General features: G+C 40.1%; 1 protein-coding gene across 1 annotated transcript in view; it reads right to left on the minus strand.

Annotated features, from left to right (window-relative positions):
- Positions 1 to 2,422, minus strand: part of LOC140160152 (protein dachsous-like) — a 74,401-nt gene extending 71,979 nt beyond the window's left edge. Inside the window, 2 exon segments of the mRNA XM_072183429.1 lie at positions 27 to 1,666; positions 2,416 to 2,422. Of these exon segments, the coding sequence (XP_072039530.1) occupies positions 27 to 1,666; positions 2,416 to 2,422 (1,647 nt within the window).
- Between the last annotated feature and the right edge of the window lie 12,743 nt (positions 2,423 to 15,165).

Raw genomic sequence — 15,165 nt, forward strand, 5'->3', positions numbered from 1 at the left:
AGTACAAACCAGTGAACCATACTTACCGTTAGAAAGCATGTCCCAGTGCTAATATCTTCTGGAATGGTAACATTATAAGCCGACATCTCAAATCTGGGCTGGTTATCATTTACATCTCGTAATGTCACAGTAACAGATACATTCCCACTTAGAGATGGTATTCCAGAATCTGAGGCTACGATAAGCAGCGTCACAGTCTCCGCAATTTCCCTGTCTATGAGTTGACTGGTTGTTATCAATCCTGAGTTCTCATCAATTTGAAACCAATCTGAATGACTTCCCGGCTGGTGTTGTATGGCATAACTCAGTGCTGCATTCACCCCGTCATCTGCATCAGTAGCCCTTATTTGAAAGACGGAGGATCCTATATCCGCAAGCTCGAATACCGAAGCGAAATATCCGTCCGGTTGATCAAAGATAGGCGCATTATCATTGATATCGGTCACCGATATCACAACGCGTTTTTCTGCTGATAACGGTGGTACACCAAAATCATGAGAATGGATCACAATTTCGTAACTTGATTGTTCTTCTCGATCTAACTGTTCATGTACACATACAAGATAAATAATGTTATCTCCAGTTACGATGCCTAAGTGACCTTGGCCACCACTTAGTGTAACATTGACATCAGTTAATTCTCCTTCGCCTGGATCATTCACCGATACACGTGCAATGAACGCTCCTTCTTCTGCTGCTTCTGACACTTTAGGTGTGCCATCATCACTTAGGAAGAGAATGTTAATGTTAGGTGGATTCTCGTTTACATTCAAGACGTATATTGTCACAAAGGCGAAGCTTGCTTCTGGTTGTGTTGCATTGTCTCTTGCTGTTATCAGTATACTATGACTTGTTTGTGATTCATAATCTAAAGGCTTGTTAAGTGAAAGGACACCGGTGTGTGGATCAATTCGAAAGTATTCATTTGGATCTCTCTGCCTGTTGATTTCAAATATGACTTGACCATTGGGTCCATCGTCAGCATCGGAGGCAGTCACTTGCAGAATTGGACTTCCAACTGGTAACGTCTCATGTATTGTTGCAGCAAAGGTTTCTTGAGTGAATACTGGAGGGTTATCATTGATATCTAATATATTGATGTTTAAAGTTAAATTGCCAGTTCTTGGTGGAGAACCCCCATCAAAAGCTTGTATAAAAAGAGTAAAGTTTGGAGTAACCTCACGGTCGAGTTGCTGGTTGATCACAAGATCAAGAAATAAATCCTGATTTGGTCCTGATCCCCGATATGTTTCCAATGCAAATGTGTTGCCCACATTTCCAGAAACAATAGTATATCCTTGCGTATTGTAATTCCCCTCATCCTTATCTTTTGCAGAATCAAGGCTACGTTTAGCTCCAACAGGAATAGCCTCGGACAGATCAAGGTACACAACAGGAGATGGAAATTCAGGCAAGTTATCATTTGTGTCGATTACATTCACTGTTATAGAGATACTACCTCCAGATTGTGCAACAGCATAGAGACTGTGTGTTTGTTTATCCTCATAATCCAAAGGCACCAAAGTTCTAATTATGCCATCTGAATTTGTTTCAAAATAATTAGTATCAGCGATGAAAAAGAAATATGATTCACCCTCTGGCCCAACATCTTCCCTTAGATTGGCCACTTGCGCTTGAGCAGGGCGTTCTTCCTCAATAAAATACGCTTTTCAATGTTTTGGCACGAAACAAGAGTTACATGTAAAACAAAATAATATAGGAAGACAAACATTATCTGCTGTGTAGTCCGAAGACGTCCTTGTAGCAATGGTGGAATCATTTTGGAGGTTAATTTGATCCAGGATCAGCTGCCTAGAGCACCCGCTGGAAGCTATCTTGTCAAATATTTCAGTGGATAGAGAACTAAAGTAAGGTGAAAGCTTAAAAATCAACTGGTTGATGGAACGTAATCCATGTTCACCACTTTTCCTGAACTTGAACACTACATGGTATCATTCAGATGCAATTGGTACCTAAAATCTGCAAAATAAAAATGAAATATTTGACATTTAACTAAGGAAAATGTTAAGTGGTTTTGCAGTCTTAAACAATTGATACACATAATTGACAAATTACACAATTCAAATTAGGAATGGGTTAGTCTGTTTATTTTCCTACTCGTTTAACGCATCAGTAATACGTGCGTTTAACGTATTAACACACATTGATCCAGGCTTCCAGCCCCGTCTGGCGGCAAGATTTAGGTGTGGTGCACCTCAAAAAATAAATCTGCAAATCCAGCTTGGATGCAAGTTTATATAATTCTCAGATAGTGACTTGTAAAAATGTCAATCTATATTTGTTTGATATAGTGTACCACATGGTTACTTTTGAAAGCTAGCTTGACAGTGTAGTAATGCAAGAGCACATGAATGATGAACATGGTGGATCTTTCCAGCATTGCCAGTGACTCACCTCTCATTTTTCAATATATATCTACGACTACGTTTGATATCAAATCTGACAAATTCTCTGGTAAAACAGGTTTGTGACAGCAGAGATATATTATAACTACAGATTAGTAGAATAACCATGTTTTAATGTTTATAAAAACCTTCATAATAAAATGTATGAGAAGTGAACAAAGTTCTGTGGATCGGCACTGCAGGCAGGTCAATGTCGTCATCATGTCAAGTGTCAAATTCAACTTGATTTGGATGGTTTACACAATCAAGTATGTCGGTCTTGATATTAAGATCCATGTGGTCACGATAAAAAAAAGTAATAAGCAATAGCTAACATTAACAAGCTTTTTTTTAAATTTTGCACTACCCAAGTTCTGCATGCAAAATGCAAACCATCTTCATTGGCAATACACATGCCGATTGTCATGCTGATGTGACCCGTTGTTTACTCACTACTGAAAACCAGACCACCACTCATGACAAAACAACTCTTCGATCGTTACTTCAATGCTCTCTTTTCTGACTTAAATTACACTTTAACTCTTTCACAAATATATCGGAGGCTTGAAAATGTTCTTACCTTATGACTGGTATGTTGTTTTCCGTCATAAATTCAAGAAAGTGCCTAAAACCGTGATTTGTGGTTCTTCATTCTAGGATAACTTTCATCAATGCAGTCGCCACTGAGCTGCGTCCATAACATTGAGTCAACACGCATGCGCACTAGACATAGCATTGGTAATTGATCTGCTTATGAATTATTCAATAACTTCCACAGGGGGTGAAGTGTAAATATCAAAGGGTTAGGAGATTAAAAAGTTGATCACTTTTTTATTGTCCAATTAACTTTTTTAAAGGTTTTGGTCCCAGGCTTTTGCCATCAACTGAAACCGATAGTAAATTATTTAACCCAGGGAAGAAAGAGAATCTTATCTTTTTCTTCCATGTTTAACCTAATCCACAGACCAATAGGCCTACTTACTTGTTTTTCAACCAAACCAAAAATGCTCAAAAGGTAGGCCTATATTGTTTTGTCATCTGTTTTTCTTGTTTTTTATTTCTGGGTTTAGCAAAGCAAAGCAAAGCAAAGCAAAGCAAAGCAAAGCAAAGCAAAGCAAAGCAAAGCAAAGCAAAGCAAAGCAAAGCAAAGCAAAGCAAAGCAAAGCAAAGCACAAAAACAAAGCAAAGCAAATCAAAAACCAAACTAGACCTCTATGCGGGTGCATAAAGTAAAGCAAAGCAATTCTCACCTTCTCTGCTAAAACACAACAAATGAACTAAAAAAGTTAGTAAAAAAAAACAAAAGAAAAAAAAGTAAAAGAAAAAATCAAAAAAACAACAACAACACCATAGGCCTAAATAGTCATGAGCTGAATAAAAGTAGGCCTATATCATGGGCCATCTCATCAGAGGCCATCTCGGCTATATTTGATTGCGCAAAAGGGATGAGGGCCCGGGGATGACGGCCCATCGTGAAGCCTAAAGGCATTTCCCCTAAAGATAGTGAACTTCATGATAATCTAGGGGGTGGGAGTGATTGGGGATCCAGGATGAACTTAGAACCCAAATAGTAGGCCTACTGTTACAGAACAATTGTAAACATTCTCTCTGTGAACTCTGTCTAGCAACTAAATTTATGCTGAATGCAGTTAGGGAACCCCTATCAAATGAAAACAATTTACATTGGTAGGCTAGAATAAAATAGTTCATATCTTCAAACCATATGCCATTTGACAGTAGGGCCTATAGGCCTACATTCGGAAAAGGAATAACATTATTTTGATATAGGCCTAGTAGGATATTAAAATCCCAAAAATTAATTTCCATTAGATTCCGATCATGAAGTGCTCAACGTTCAAAGATTGAAATATTTTAATAGGGCCAAGTCAATTTAAAGAGTGTCAGTAGTTTTTATGATACACGTAGGCCTATGCCTATTGTAGGCCCTACAACGATAAGCATTGGACTCCAGGAAGACAACTTGTACTGACCAGTATTATTAAAGTATTTGAGGGCGCACACCTTACAAATTGCTGGTGCTGGCCAGGTGGTGGCCGCATTGCATTCTCTAAATTAAGTAAATTTTCATCGTCAACCGTGTAATTGAATGGGATTATTTTGAAAATTTACGCTTGAAATATCACAAACAAATAGGCCTATGTTGATAAATAATATAAATACAAGCTAAAACCGTTGGGGTTCGATAATGAACCCCACAAAACTAACCGACTATATTGGAAAATGCCATACAGCCGGGCGGTTTCACAAGTTGTCGGCTCGATCATGTCATCCGCCGCCTGGGTGCTGGCCAGAGGATGATTTAAGGAAGCCCCATCATGCACTGCAAACGTGTTATCACCAGAGTTTCAACTGCCACTTTACTTTTCAAATCCCATTGAATTCTGTGCAAAAGACGTTGTTTAAGAATTGTGCGTGTGTCATTATTAGTTGGTCGATTTCAGATCTAAAGTGATGTATGCATGAAGGATAATTCACACCATCTGTAGGTAACATAAAATGTGAAATCGACCAGCATTGTGAATGCGTTTTTATTGTAAATATACCAGTCCAAATTCAAATTTAACCATGGCCGCCAATGCAGTGTGCGAACAGTCGTGTCATGTTCACTCACACAGCTGTGCTAACCGCAAGTCAACACAGTGGCGTGGTGGGAAGTGCTTAAATCATCCTCTGGGTGCTGGCCAAGGTCTGGCTTGGTGTTTGCTGGTACTGGGCGCTGTGAGGGGCACAATATCCCCGGGACAATTTCGTTGAATTTCGTTGAAAAAAACAACAACTTCGACGGGCACACTGGTCCACGAAATGGCTTCAATTCGGCATCCACCCTCAGACACCCTCCCTCCACGTATGGATAAAGAAGTCTCACTTTGGCTCTCAGTTCTGGACATCGTACACTTTCTGTTTTAAGAAATGATGACAACTAGAGTGTCAAAATGAGACAAGGTCACACGAAATGGCTTCAATAATTTGCATGGGCCTTTATTTTGAATCTTTTTCACCCCCTGGTGGAGCAAGAATTCAAGAATTGTCCGGTTTGCTTCTGTTTGGACACAAGTTCTTGTTTTACATGTACATGTTTTTTCAAAACCTGTAAAACATTTACTTTTTACTTAAAAGTAAATTATTATAATAACATTAGTCATGTCATAATGGTCCACGAAATGGTTTCATTGAGCATTTATTTTGAAATCTTCCCAAATAGGCCTACTCATGGGGCACATCCCCTCAGACACCCTCTGAGTATGGATCAAGTAGGCCTATTGTCCATTTTGGCTTCTGTTTTGGACAACTTTATGCGATAATTTCTCTGCTTCAATTCACTAGCCTTTATTTTGATTTTTTTAAATAACCCCGTTCGTATGGACACCCGCACACTTTAAAGCAATGATGTTAACAACACTTGAAAACGGCTTCAATTAGGCCGTCAAGTTATTTTGACCAAGTTTCCAATACACTGAGGGGGCACATTCCCCTTCGATGCCATTCCTTCTGAGGCGAAGAAGCAGAGGCCTATACTGATGAACTTGGAAAAGCTGGATGGTGCCTATTGAACTGTGTTTTTTGAGTTTACGCATGCTGAACTGAGATTTTAGGGTCCTAAATAACTGGAGTATGCTGATTTAGGGACCGTTCACAAACACTTGTAAGGGGGTGCCTGATGCAAAAAGGGGGGGGGGGGGCCTGAATTTTTTTGCCCCTCTTAGGGGGGGCCTGAAAAAATGACCACAAATTTTCCTGGAAAAATTGAGTTTATATGCTTTTCTATGGGGTTGACCCATAATTTTCATGTCAAAGAGGGGGCCAGGGGGGCCCCTGAAATTGTTGAGGTCTGTAAAGGGGGGCCCTGAAAAATGTTCGTGATGAAACTTTTTTGCATCAGGTCCCCCCCTTTGTGTTTGTGAACGGTCCCTTAGGCCCAGAATGGGGGGTCTTACAGAGCATGCTGGACTGATGGGGTCTTAAATAATATAGTAGGACATGCAACTGTGTAGGTCATACAGAGCTGGAGCATGCTGCGGTTTTAAAGACAGCATACTGATCTGAAGACCAGTCATAATTATAGCTGGAGCGATTATTGAACGGTATTGAGCTGGATCATGACGAATGTGGGTACTAAAGAGCTGGATAAATACCATTAATATAAGTATGTTTTAATAACTAAAACCATGTGATTCGTGCTTGATAATTATTTTTCTAACATATACCCAGGGAGCAGAGATGGTCCACCTGCATTGGGTATATATAAAAACCTCATGGGTGTCAAACGGTTTAGTGGGGTCAAATAAACACCCCTAGGGTGGACACGTAAAACAATCTTCTGCACGGGGCCTACAACAGGGGGGTCACGTGTGTGGGGGGTCCATTTTAGTAATTTTTGCTCAAAGTATATTGTGTTTGGTGTCAAATGAAAGGAAATTTAATTTTAAACACTGAATGTGGTGTTGGTTTGGTCAATTTATCATCCTGCAAAGAGTTACACTTAATTTAAGGTGTACATGTAGGCCTATACTATATATTGACGAATGATTGAAACGTTAACATGGTTAATGAGGCTATATATTGTATACCGCAGTGGAATGTTTAATTCTTATAGGAACTATTTCCTGCAATGGTACCTCTAATACCCCCATTGGATGTCTTCTTCATCGCTTGACTCCAGTTTACTTGCCAGTTCCCTTTCCGAGTCTTCTTGCAGCTTCGCTCGACTACAGGTATCAGGATGTCCTCTGCAGATACAGCCGATATTGCAGCGTCTGGATACTTTTGAACACTTGCAGTTTCTTTGGTACCCTTTCCTGCAAGAGCAGTTGGTTCCTTTTGACACATTTGGTGGCCATGGTGGATTTCTCATTGCTTGTGGAACTACGATGTCCCCCTCTAAAGTCCATCCGCATTCCTTGGGATCTGGGAGGAAGGGCTTAGCGATGTGTGCTGTTTTGTCTATGATGCATGCATATGATGCTCTCTCCAGGTGAAGGCGAAATGCATCCTCAGTTGGCGGTAATCTCTTTAAGTTAGTAGTATCACTCTTCAGAAATTTGTGAGCCCTGAGCTCTGTAAAACTATTACACTGGGCGATGTCATTGCTAGAAGAGTAGAATCGAATGAAATGAACAACTGCCGCGCCTGGTCAATGTCGTCATCTGTCAGGTTGTGGTCAGCCTCTTCAAAACTAGCAAGATGATCCAGTGGAACAGTCTTGCTTTTCTCTAACCATGTAGGTTTTCCGATGAAGAAAGGGTAGCTGGTAATGTCTGGTATATACTGATGTCCAAGGATGTTTTAGGAGTACCAGGAAACAGGTTAGGTGTACCAAGGACAGGGTAACGGGTAACGAGGGTCACAGGGACAACAGTTTATGGGTCCAGGTGAAGGGGTTAAGGGATCCAGGGATGGGATTATGGGTACCAGCAATGGGGTTTGGGGTACCAAGGTTAGGGGTTCAGTGGACGGAGTTAGGGGTTCCAGGAATGAGGAGAGTCCCATAATCGGTATTAGGGACCCAGGGATAAGGTTAGGGGTACTAAGGATGGATTAAGAGGTCCCAGGGTTTGGGTAATGGGTACCGGGACAGAGTTAGGTGTACTGGGGATGGAGTTGGGAATACGAAAAGTATGTTTAGGGGTACCGGAGAGGGGCTATAGGGGACACTGGACAGGGCAAAGGGTACAACAGGTTATGGGTTGAACGGGTTAGGGGTTTCAGGGATGACCGGCCATGGGATGTGGGGTACCAGGGACAAGGTTAGGAGACACGGCAGTTAGGAGTTCCGGGAATAAGGTTAGAGGTCACATTCGTGTTAAAGGTCCCGTGGATAGGGTAAGGGATACTGAGAATGGAGTTATTGCTCCCATGGTCGGGGTAAGGGGTACCGGGCATTCGGTAAGGGAAACCGGATATGGGGTTACAGGTACCGAAGATGGGCTTAGGGTCCCAGGGACGTGCCGTGGGTCTCGGGGACGTAGTTGGGGGTTCCAGGAATGAAGGTAATAGTTGGTGTTATAGGTCCCAGGAATATATAGAGTAAGGGATACAGGGGATGGAGTTAGGGGTATCGAGTATTGGGAAAGGGGAACCGGATATGTGTTTACATGTACTGAAGATGGGGTTATGATACCAGGGATGGTTACCCAGCTACCAAAGATGGGCTTAGGGTCCCAGGGATATGTCATGGGTCTCAGGAATAGTTAAGGGTTTCAGGAATGGAGTTAAAGGTCCCATAGTTGGTGTTACAGGTGCCATATATATAGTGTAATGGGTACAGGGTACTAGGAATGGTGTAAGGTGTATCGACATTGGATAAGGGGAACCGGGTGTGGGATTACAAGTAATGAAGATGGGGTTAGGGTCCTAGGGACGGGTCATGGGTATCGGGGACGGAATTAGGGATTCCTGGAATGGAGTTAAAATTCCAATAGTTGGTGTTAGAGGTCCCAGGGAATAGGGTAAGGAGTTGGGGATGGAGTTACGGGTCCCAGAATTGGGTACCAGGAACAGGGTAAGGGGTACCGTGGGCATTGGGTAAGGGGAACCTGATATGGGTTTACAGGTACTGAAGATGACCCCAGGGATGGTCATGGGTCTCGGGGACGGAGTTAGAGGTCTTTCTGTTAAGGGTCCCGGGGATATGATTAGGAGTATGGAGTTCGGAGAGTCCCAGGGGGGCGTTAGGGGTACCGTACTGAGGACTGAGTAAGGGATCAAACTCAGGGTCCATGCGCTTGCTTGTGGTCAGAGAGAGAGAGGTGAGCAATACTGAGAGACGCAGATATGATGCTGCATTGCTACATTAGGCTATATGGCTATTATAGCTGGTTTTGGTAAGTCGGGTAACGGTTACTAAGCAGAGGGTAGGCCCCTATTCAGGATAGAAAAAGTGGTCAATTCTATAAGTAGGAGTGGGTCTACAGGAACCTAAATCGTGAAGATTAAGGTCTAGCTACTTGTTATATATATCCAATATAAGAATGTGAAACAGCACATCAGAGTAGTGTATTGACTGCAAAATTTAACGAAATATGATACCACACATGCCATATATGCGCAGCTCTACTTCATCTGATAACCCCTTATCCAACCCCCACCACACACACACACACACCCCCACACCCACCCACCCCAACATGGTGGCCCAGTCCAATCAAATGTATGGCATAATTTTAAGCATTACATGATGCAGTCATGTCTACAGTAGAATTCATCTCGACCTTTGCAGGACTTAACCCCATTAAAAGCTATTAAACCAAGATAGCACTCATTGAAACAGCTCAACTGATTAAATCGGATCTTCTCTGGTTGTGCACAAGTGTCTGTTTTCATGTGCAATATCGCAATAAAGCTGGTGATTCATAGCTTCAGTTGGGTAACCGATTATAAAGGAAACGAAAGGAAACAATGGTATGTGTACCTTTGTTCACGAAATGAGACAATGGCGTGCTTTTTGTAAACCAGCATTCTTGAAAATGAGCAACATAATGATTGTTGACTTAACACGGTTTGGAAATAATTTCTTCATATTCTTGGTGTTATCTGTCGTTTACATGTCCTTCCTAAAACACAAAAGTGCGACCCTCTCCAAACACCTAAATTAGCTAAAAATTTAGGACATGTTACAAAACTATATTGTCTAGAATTTTAGAAGAGTACTTTTAATATTGGCCGGTTATTTTTCACACAGCGACGTTAACTAGGCAATGTACTATTACCTATAACATTAACTAAAACACCAAAGTACGAATATTTCCAAACATTTAAAATAGCTAAAAATTTAGAACATGTTAAAAAACTAGAGTTTATATAACTTTGGAAGAGGTCTTTTAATAATGGACGGTTATTTTTCACACAGCGACGTAAACTAGTCATATCCCCATACTTTTAACGTAGGGCTATTTGTAAAGGTCACGCGTCAATGGGAAAGAGCACTGTGTATTGTGTATAGGAAAACGGACAGTAACTGCAGTATGAATTTAATCATCTTTGTTTAAATAAAAGGTGATTTTGTCACATTTAGTGTATTACATTAAGTATTACGCTGCAAAAATGGGTTTCCGGGGGGCAAACTTTGCCCCCCCCCCCCCCATAACACCCCCTGTGCAGCTGATTTCAGAACGTGTCCACCCTAGGGATGTAGCCCATAGTCCATAGAATCCATCTATATAGGACACATTTTTATATCTTACCAAGTCAGTTTGCATCAAAATATGTGGGTTTGCTCCCTGGGTAATAGGCATGTCGTTAACTTTAAGAGCTAGAGCATGCATGAGCTGAAAGATGCTGGATTGCTGAACTTGGGCAATGGGCATGGATCATGCTGAACAGGAGCTGGATCGCGCTGAACGGGGTCTTGCCAATTTCGTTCTCATTTTGCCCAATATGTCATGTTATTTCCTTTTTTTTTTAAAGAATAATATTAATAAACTGAAGATTAAAAAAATGCCTGGTCTATACATTGTTTGATAATTTCTGGTGACTCATGTGAAGCACACATAATTACTACAAATAAGACCAGTATATAATAGAGTATTATTATGAGTTTATTATAATAATTGGAATTAATATAGAAGCATCTGCAAACATATGGCTATTTAAAAAAATTTAAATACAATTATTGCATTGATTTAGGTACATAATGTATACAAATATACATGTACAAGTATACACATCTGATACAAACATCTACTAAAAAGTACCCCCCTTTATTATGAGATAATAACTCAAAATCTATGTATCAAAACTTAAAACTGAAATTGCATAAGGAAACCCAGTTTTGTTTAGCAAATTTTAGTGCCTAATTTGTATTAATAGCCCCAAATTTGTAGACATGGGGGATCCTTTGAATGAAAAAGATGCCTATTTAAAAGTTGCACCAAAACCCATTGAAAATGTAGTAATTTAAAGAATATAATGGTACACTGACTTGAGCAGTGATGCCAACGCCGCGCCTTAGGCGCACAATTGGGCTACTTGGCGATCACTTGCCGCTACTCAAAAAAGCATGCCGCTACTTGTCTAAAATTGGGCTACTTTTGCCAGTCTCAGGCCGCGGCACTAATTTGATGTATTTTCCTTTCAATTTAGCCGATTTATAAAGGTTTTGAGTCTTTGAAGCTCCAAATTGAAATTACAATGGGTTTTGTGACCATTTATTGATCGGTCAGCCCTCAGCAACTTCCCATTAAGTACCGGAAGTTTCAAAGTTAAGTGCTTTTCCACCCAATTGGGTGTTTTGCGTTCTAAATTCGGGTAAATCCGCCCAAATATCCGGTATTGGGCGCTTTTTTGGAAGCTTAAAAATTGGGCTACTTGAGAATCCTTTACCGCGGCCTGGCGAGTCAATGCGCCGCGCCTTGACGCTGAAAAGTTTTGGCAACACTGGACTTGAGTAGCCTTTTAGTGCAACTTTTGAAAATGCATCTTTTTCATTCAATGAGTCACAAGGCTACACATTTTGAGCTATCAAGACAAATGAGGTGTCAACATTTGCAGCATTATCCCGAGTTTGTTTTTGCTATATGAGTTTTTAAAAATTTGATGCCCAGATAGAATGAACCAAATCTGGTCACAATTTATGACGGAGGTATAAAAAGACTACTTTCCATATACTTTACTACCGTAAACGTTCGCCTAATGGCGCTATGGGCTCCCTTGACATAACTGGAATTTTAGACACAAATTTAAAGTGCCCTTCCATAAAAATCCCACCGGCAAGTAAGGGCACATACCCTTAATTCTTGTTGGGATGTTTAGAGGAGGGAGCTCTCTATTTGTACATGACATTTACCCCAAGGCAAAGGAGCTCAGGTGCGCCATTAGGCGAACGTTTACGGTATTATGTTACTTACAATTACATAGAAAAACAAAACAATATACATATATGTTGTACAGGTGATACATTGATAACACAAATGATATAAAGATCATACTCTTTGGTATATACATCCTAACAGTGTATAAAAACAGTAATACTTCAAATGCAAATATAGTTCAATTTATACAAATTTATGTACTATTACTGTTCAGTGACTTACATGCTGCATTTAGGAAGGTAAATAATATCTGTAACAATTCTCTGATAACACTGCAATATTAGTAGATTATAGCTTATATTTTTTGTGATATAAAAACATACAGCAATTATAGCAATAAAAATATTATATACGTTTGCATAGATAAATTGAAATTATGTACCATAGTCGAACCTCTTTTATCGGGCCATGATGGGACTAAGCATTGGCGAGAGAAGTGAAAATTCCATTCAAAAGGAATTATGTTTAATTTTGCTTTACATGTCTGAAGTTGTATAATTGGTACAACAAAATGTGTGGTAATAAAACAAGAAGATGGATTTGAGAGCAGTGTTGCCAAACCCATAATTTGGTAACGCTTTTGAAGATTTTCTTTGCCACTTTTGAGCATTTCCTGTCATAGAAACCAATGACTAAGAAAAAAAATTGGGTGACTTTTCGATGATTTGACCCAAGATTCAGCATGATTCAGCAAGGGTGTTACAGAGCACACTCAGCACAGTCTGATAATAGAGAGGCTCGTATAAAAGAGGTTCAGATACAAAAGGTTGGACTGTAGCTTTATACACAGTCCATGTAGGAAGGTGCTAGAGTGGGAATATACAATAACTAACTGCTGAGACACTTGTGGAGGGAGGAATGACTTGTAAGTTGTTCCTCAACATGGAATGGTTTTGCACAGAAATGGAGAGTGTGCTGATATGATTCATACCAATTTTCCCCTCAATATAACTTAAATCAACAGCAGGCCAGGATTGTCTGGAAAAATATAATATCTAAAGTATAACCCATGGAGCAGCAGGAGGTAGTTTATTTCCCAAGTACACCAATGTACAGTCAAATGATATAGCACTCAAAATCCCAAGATTTACCCACTTTATTTGAATCCTGCACATAAATTACCAGAACTAGTATTTACTTTGCACGTTCCAGGATCTGTGCTTTGCACTAACCTCCACTAAATATGAAATAAACATTTATAAACATATTCATTTACTATAGAGCACACAATGATTTAGAGCAATTAATGTTAAAACACTTCTAAATAAAGTTCTAGAACAACTAAAAATACAGTACACATTCTGGGTTTTTGAAGCAGCGCCCGCAGGCGATGCTTCCCTATTTAATTTGAATTTCACCGAAATGGCTTGCATACGATAGGTGATATGCCTCAACTTTTGTTGATACACCATTCAAAATACATACGATAATCGAGCTCAAATAAGATCGAAAATGTAGGTTAAGCGCATGCACATTCTGTATTTGCTATGAGTTTGTTGTGTATGGCAGTACATGACTGAGAAAGAGATTAAACATTATTGGTCTTTTTAACAGTCATTTGTCATGGGTTTGTTTTACATATGTCAGTAACTGACTGAGAAAGAGATTACATGAGAGTGAAACCCCATAATGCATTGCGAGTCAAGGATACTAGCGACTGATCAACAGCTGTTACGTCATCATTTTGATGTTGGTCGTCACTCGATCAGCATGGTCAGTTGATGTAATTAGTCTTATCTTTCACAACTCCCGTATTTTGCGTGTGAGTATAGGCCTAGATGTAGTTCACACAGTATTAAGTGGAATACACGAATTCACGGAGTCGACAACAGGGCTGTCAACTTTTTGGAATTGCTTGGCGTGAGACAGAGGCGTGCCGGGGTTTGCCGACTCAATGTTCATTTTGTACCATGATTATTTGAGCCATGGCGCTCGAGAATGTCGAAAGCGGGGGTAGGGGCCCTAGGGGGGGTAGGAGCAACAAATTATTCATGACGATGCGGGGCTCATGATTGTAGTTTGATGGAGACGATGGGGTCAAAACTAGGTTGAAAATGTTATTTTATCGTGCCGCAAGTTCATGTCATGTCATGATTATACTTTGATAGAGGACGGGAGTAAAAACTTTGATTAAAAAGTGTTATAAACACAGGAAAAAGCAAGGTTATCCGAAATATTCAATTTTCATGCGGGTTCTCATGATCATACACGATACAAAATACACGTGGGGGGGGGTCTCCCTGGTTGGAGGTATACGGGGATGTGCCACGGTGTTAGGGTACCGTACCTTTCAGCGATTTTGGTATATGATTATGGGTGGGTTTTAAGTGCATTGCACCAATATTTAAATGATAAATCCTTGGTGCTGCTCAACCCTTTAAAAGGGTTTTTTTTATTGGTTATTCCTTCATGTAATTTTACACAAAATTAGGGTTAGTGTTAAGCTTAGGGTTAGTTAAGGTTACATTAGGGTTAGCTTACAAAAAATATTTACATGAAGGATTGGCCGGGTTTATATCAACAAAATTGGCACCAAATACAATCCACTTATATAATAAACAGTTTGAGTACAGAGGTCATCAGCCTGACATCACCTGTCAGCCTTCTTGACATTGTTACATGGTATGCATACACAATTAGGGACCGTTCACAAACACTTGTTACAGGCATGAGACTGCACTTTCCTAAAAAAACCTGAAAATGCGCGTGAAATTGGGCAAAAAGTACCAAAAACAGGCTGCGGAAATTTTGACTATAAAAAAAACTGAATTCAGTTTTTAAACTGAAAATTCTCATGCCTGTTGTTAGGGGGGCCTGATGCAAATTTGTTTTGACCCTCCTAGGGGGGGCTGAAAAAAATGACCACAGATTTTCCTGGGAAAATTGAGTTTATATGCTTTTCTATGGGGTTGACCCATAATTTTCATGTCAAA

The sequence above is a fragment of the Amphiura filiformis genome, chromosome 9 (assembly GCF_039555335.1).
Source record: "Amphiura filiformis chromosome 9, Afil_fr2py, whole genome shotgun sequence".
In the NCBI taxonomy this organism is placed as follows: domain Eukaryota; kingdom Metazoa; phylum Echinodermata; class Ophiuroidea; order Amphilepidida; family Amphiuridae; genus Amphiura; species Amphiura filiformis.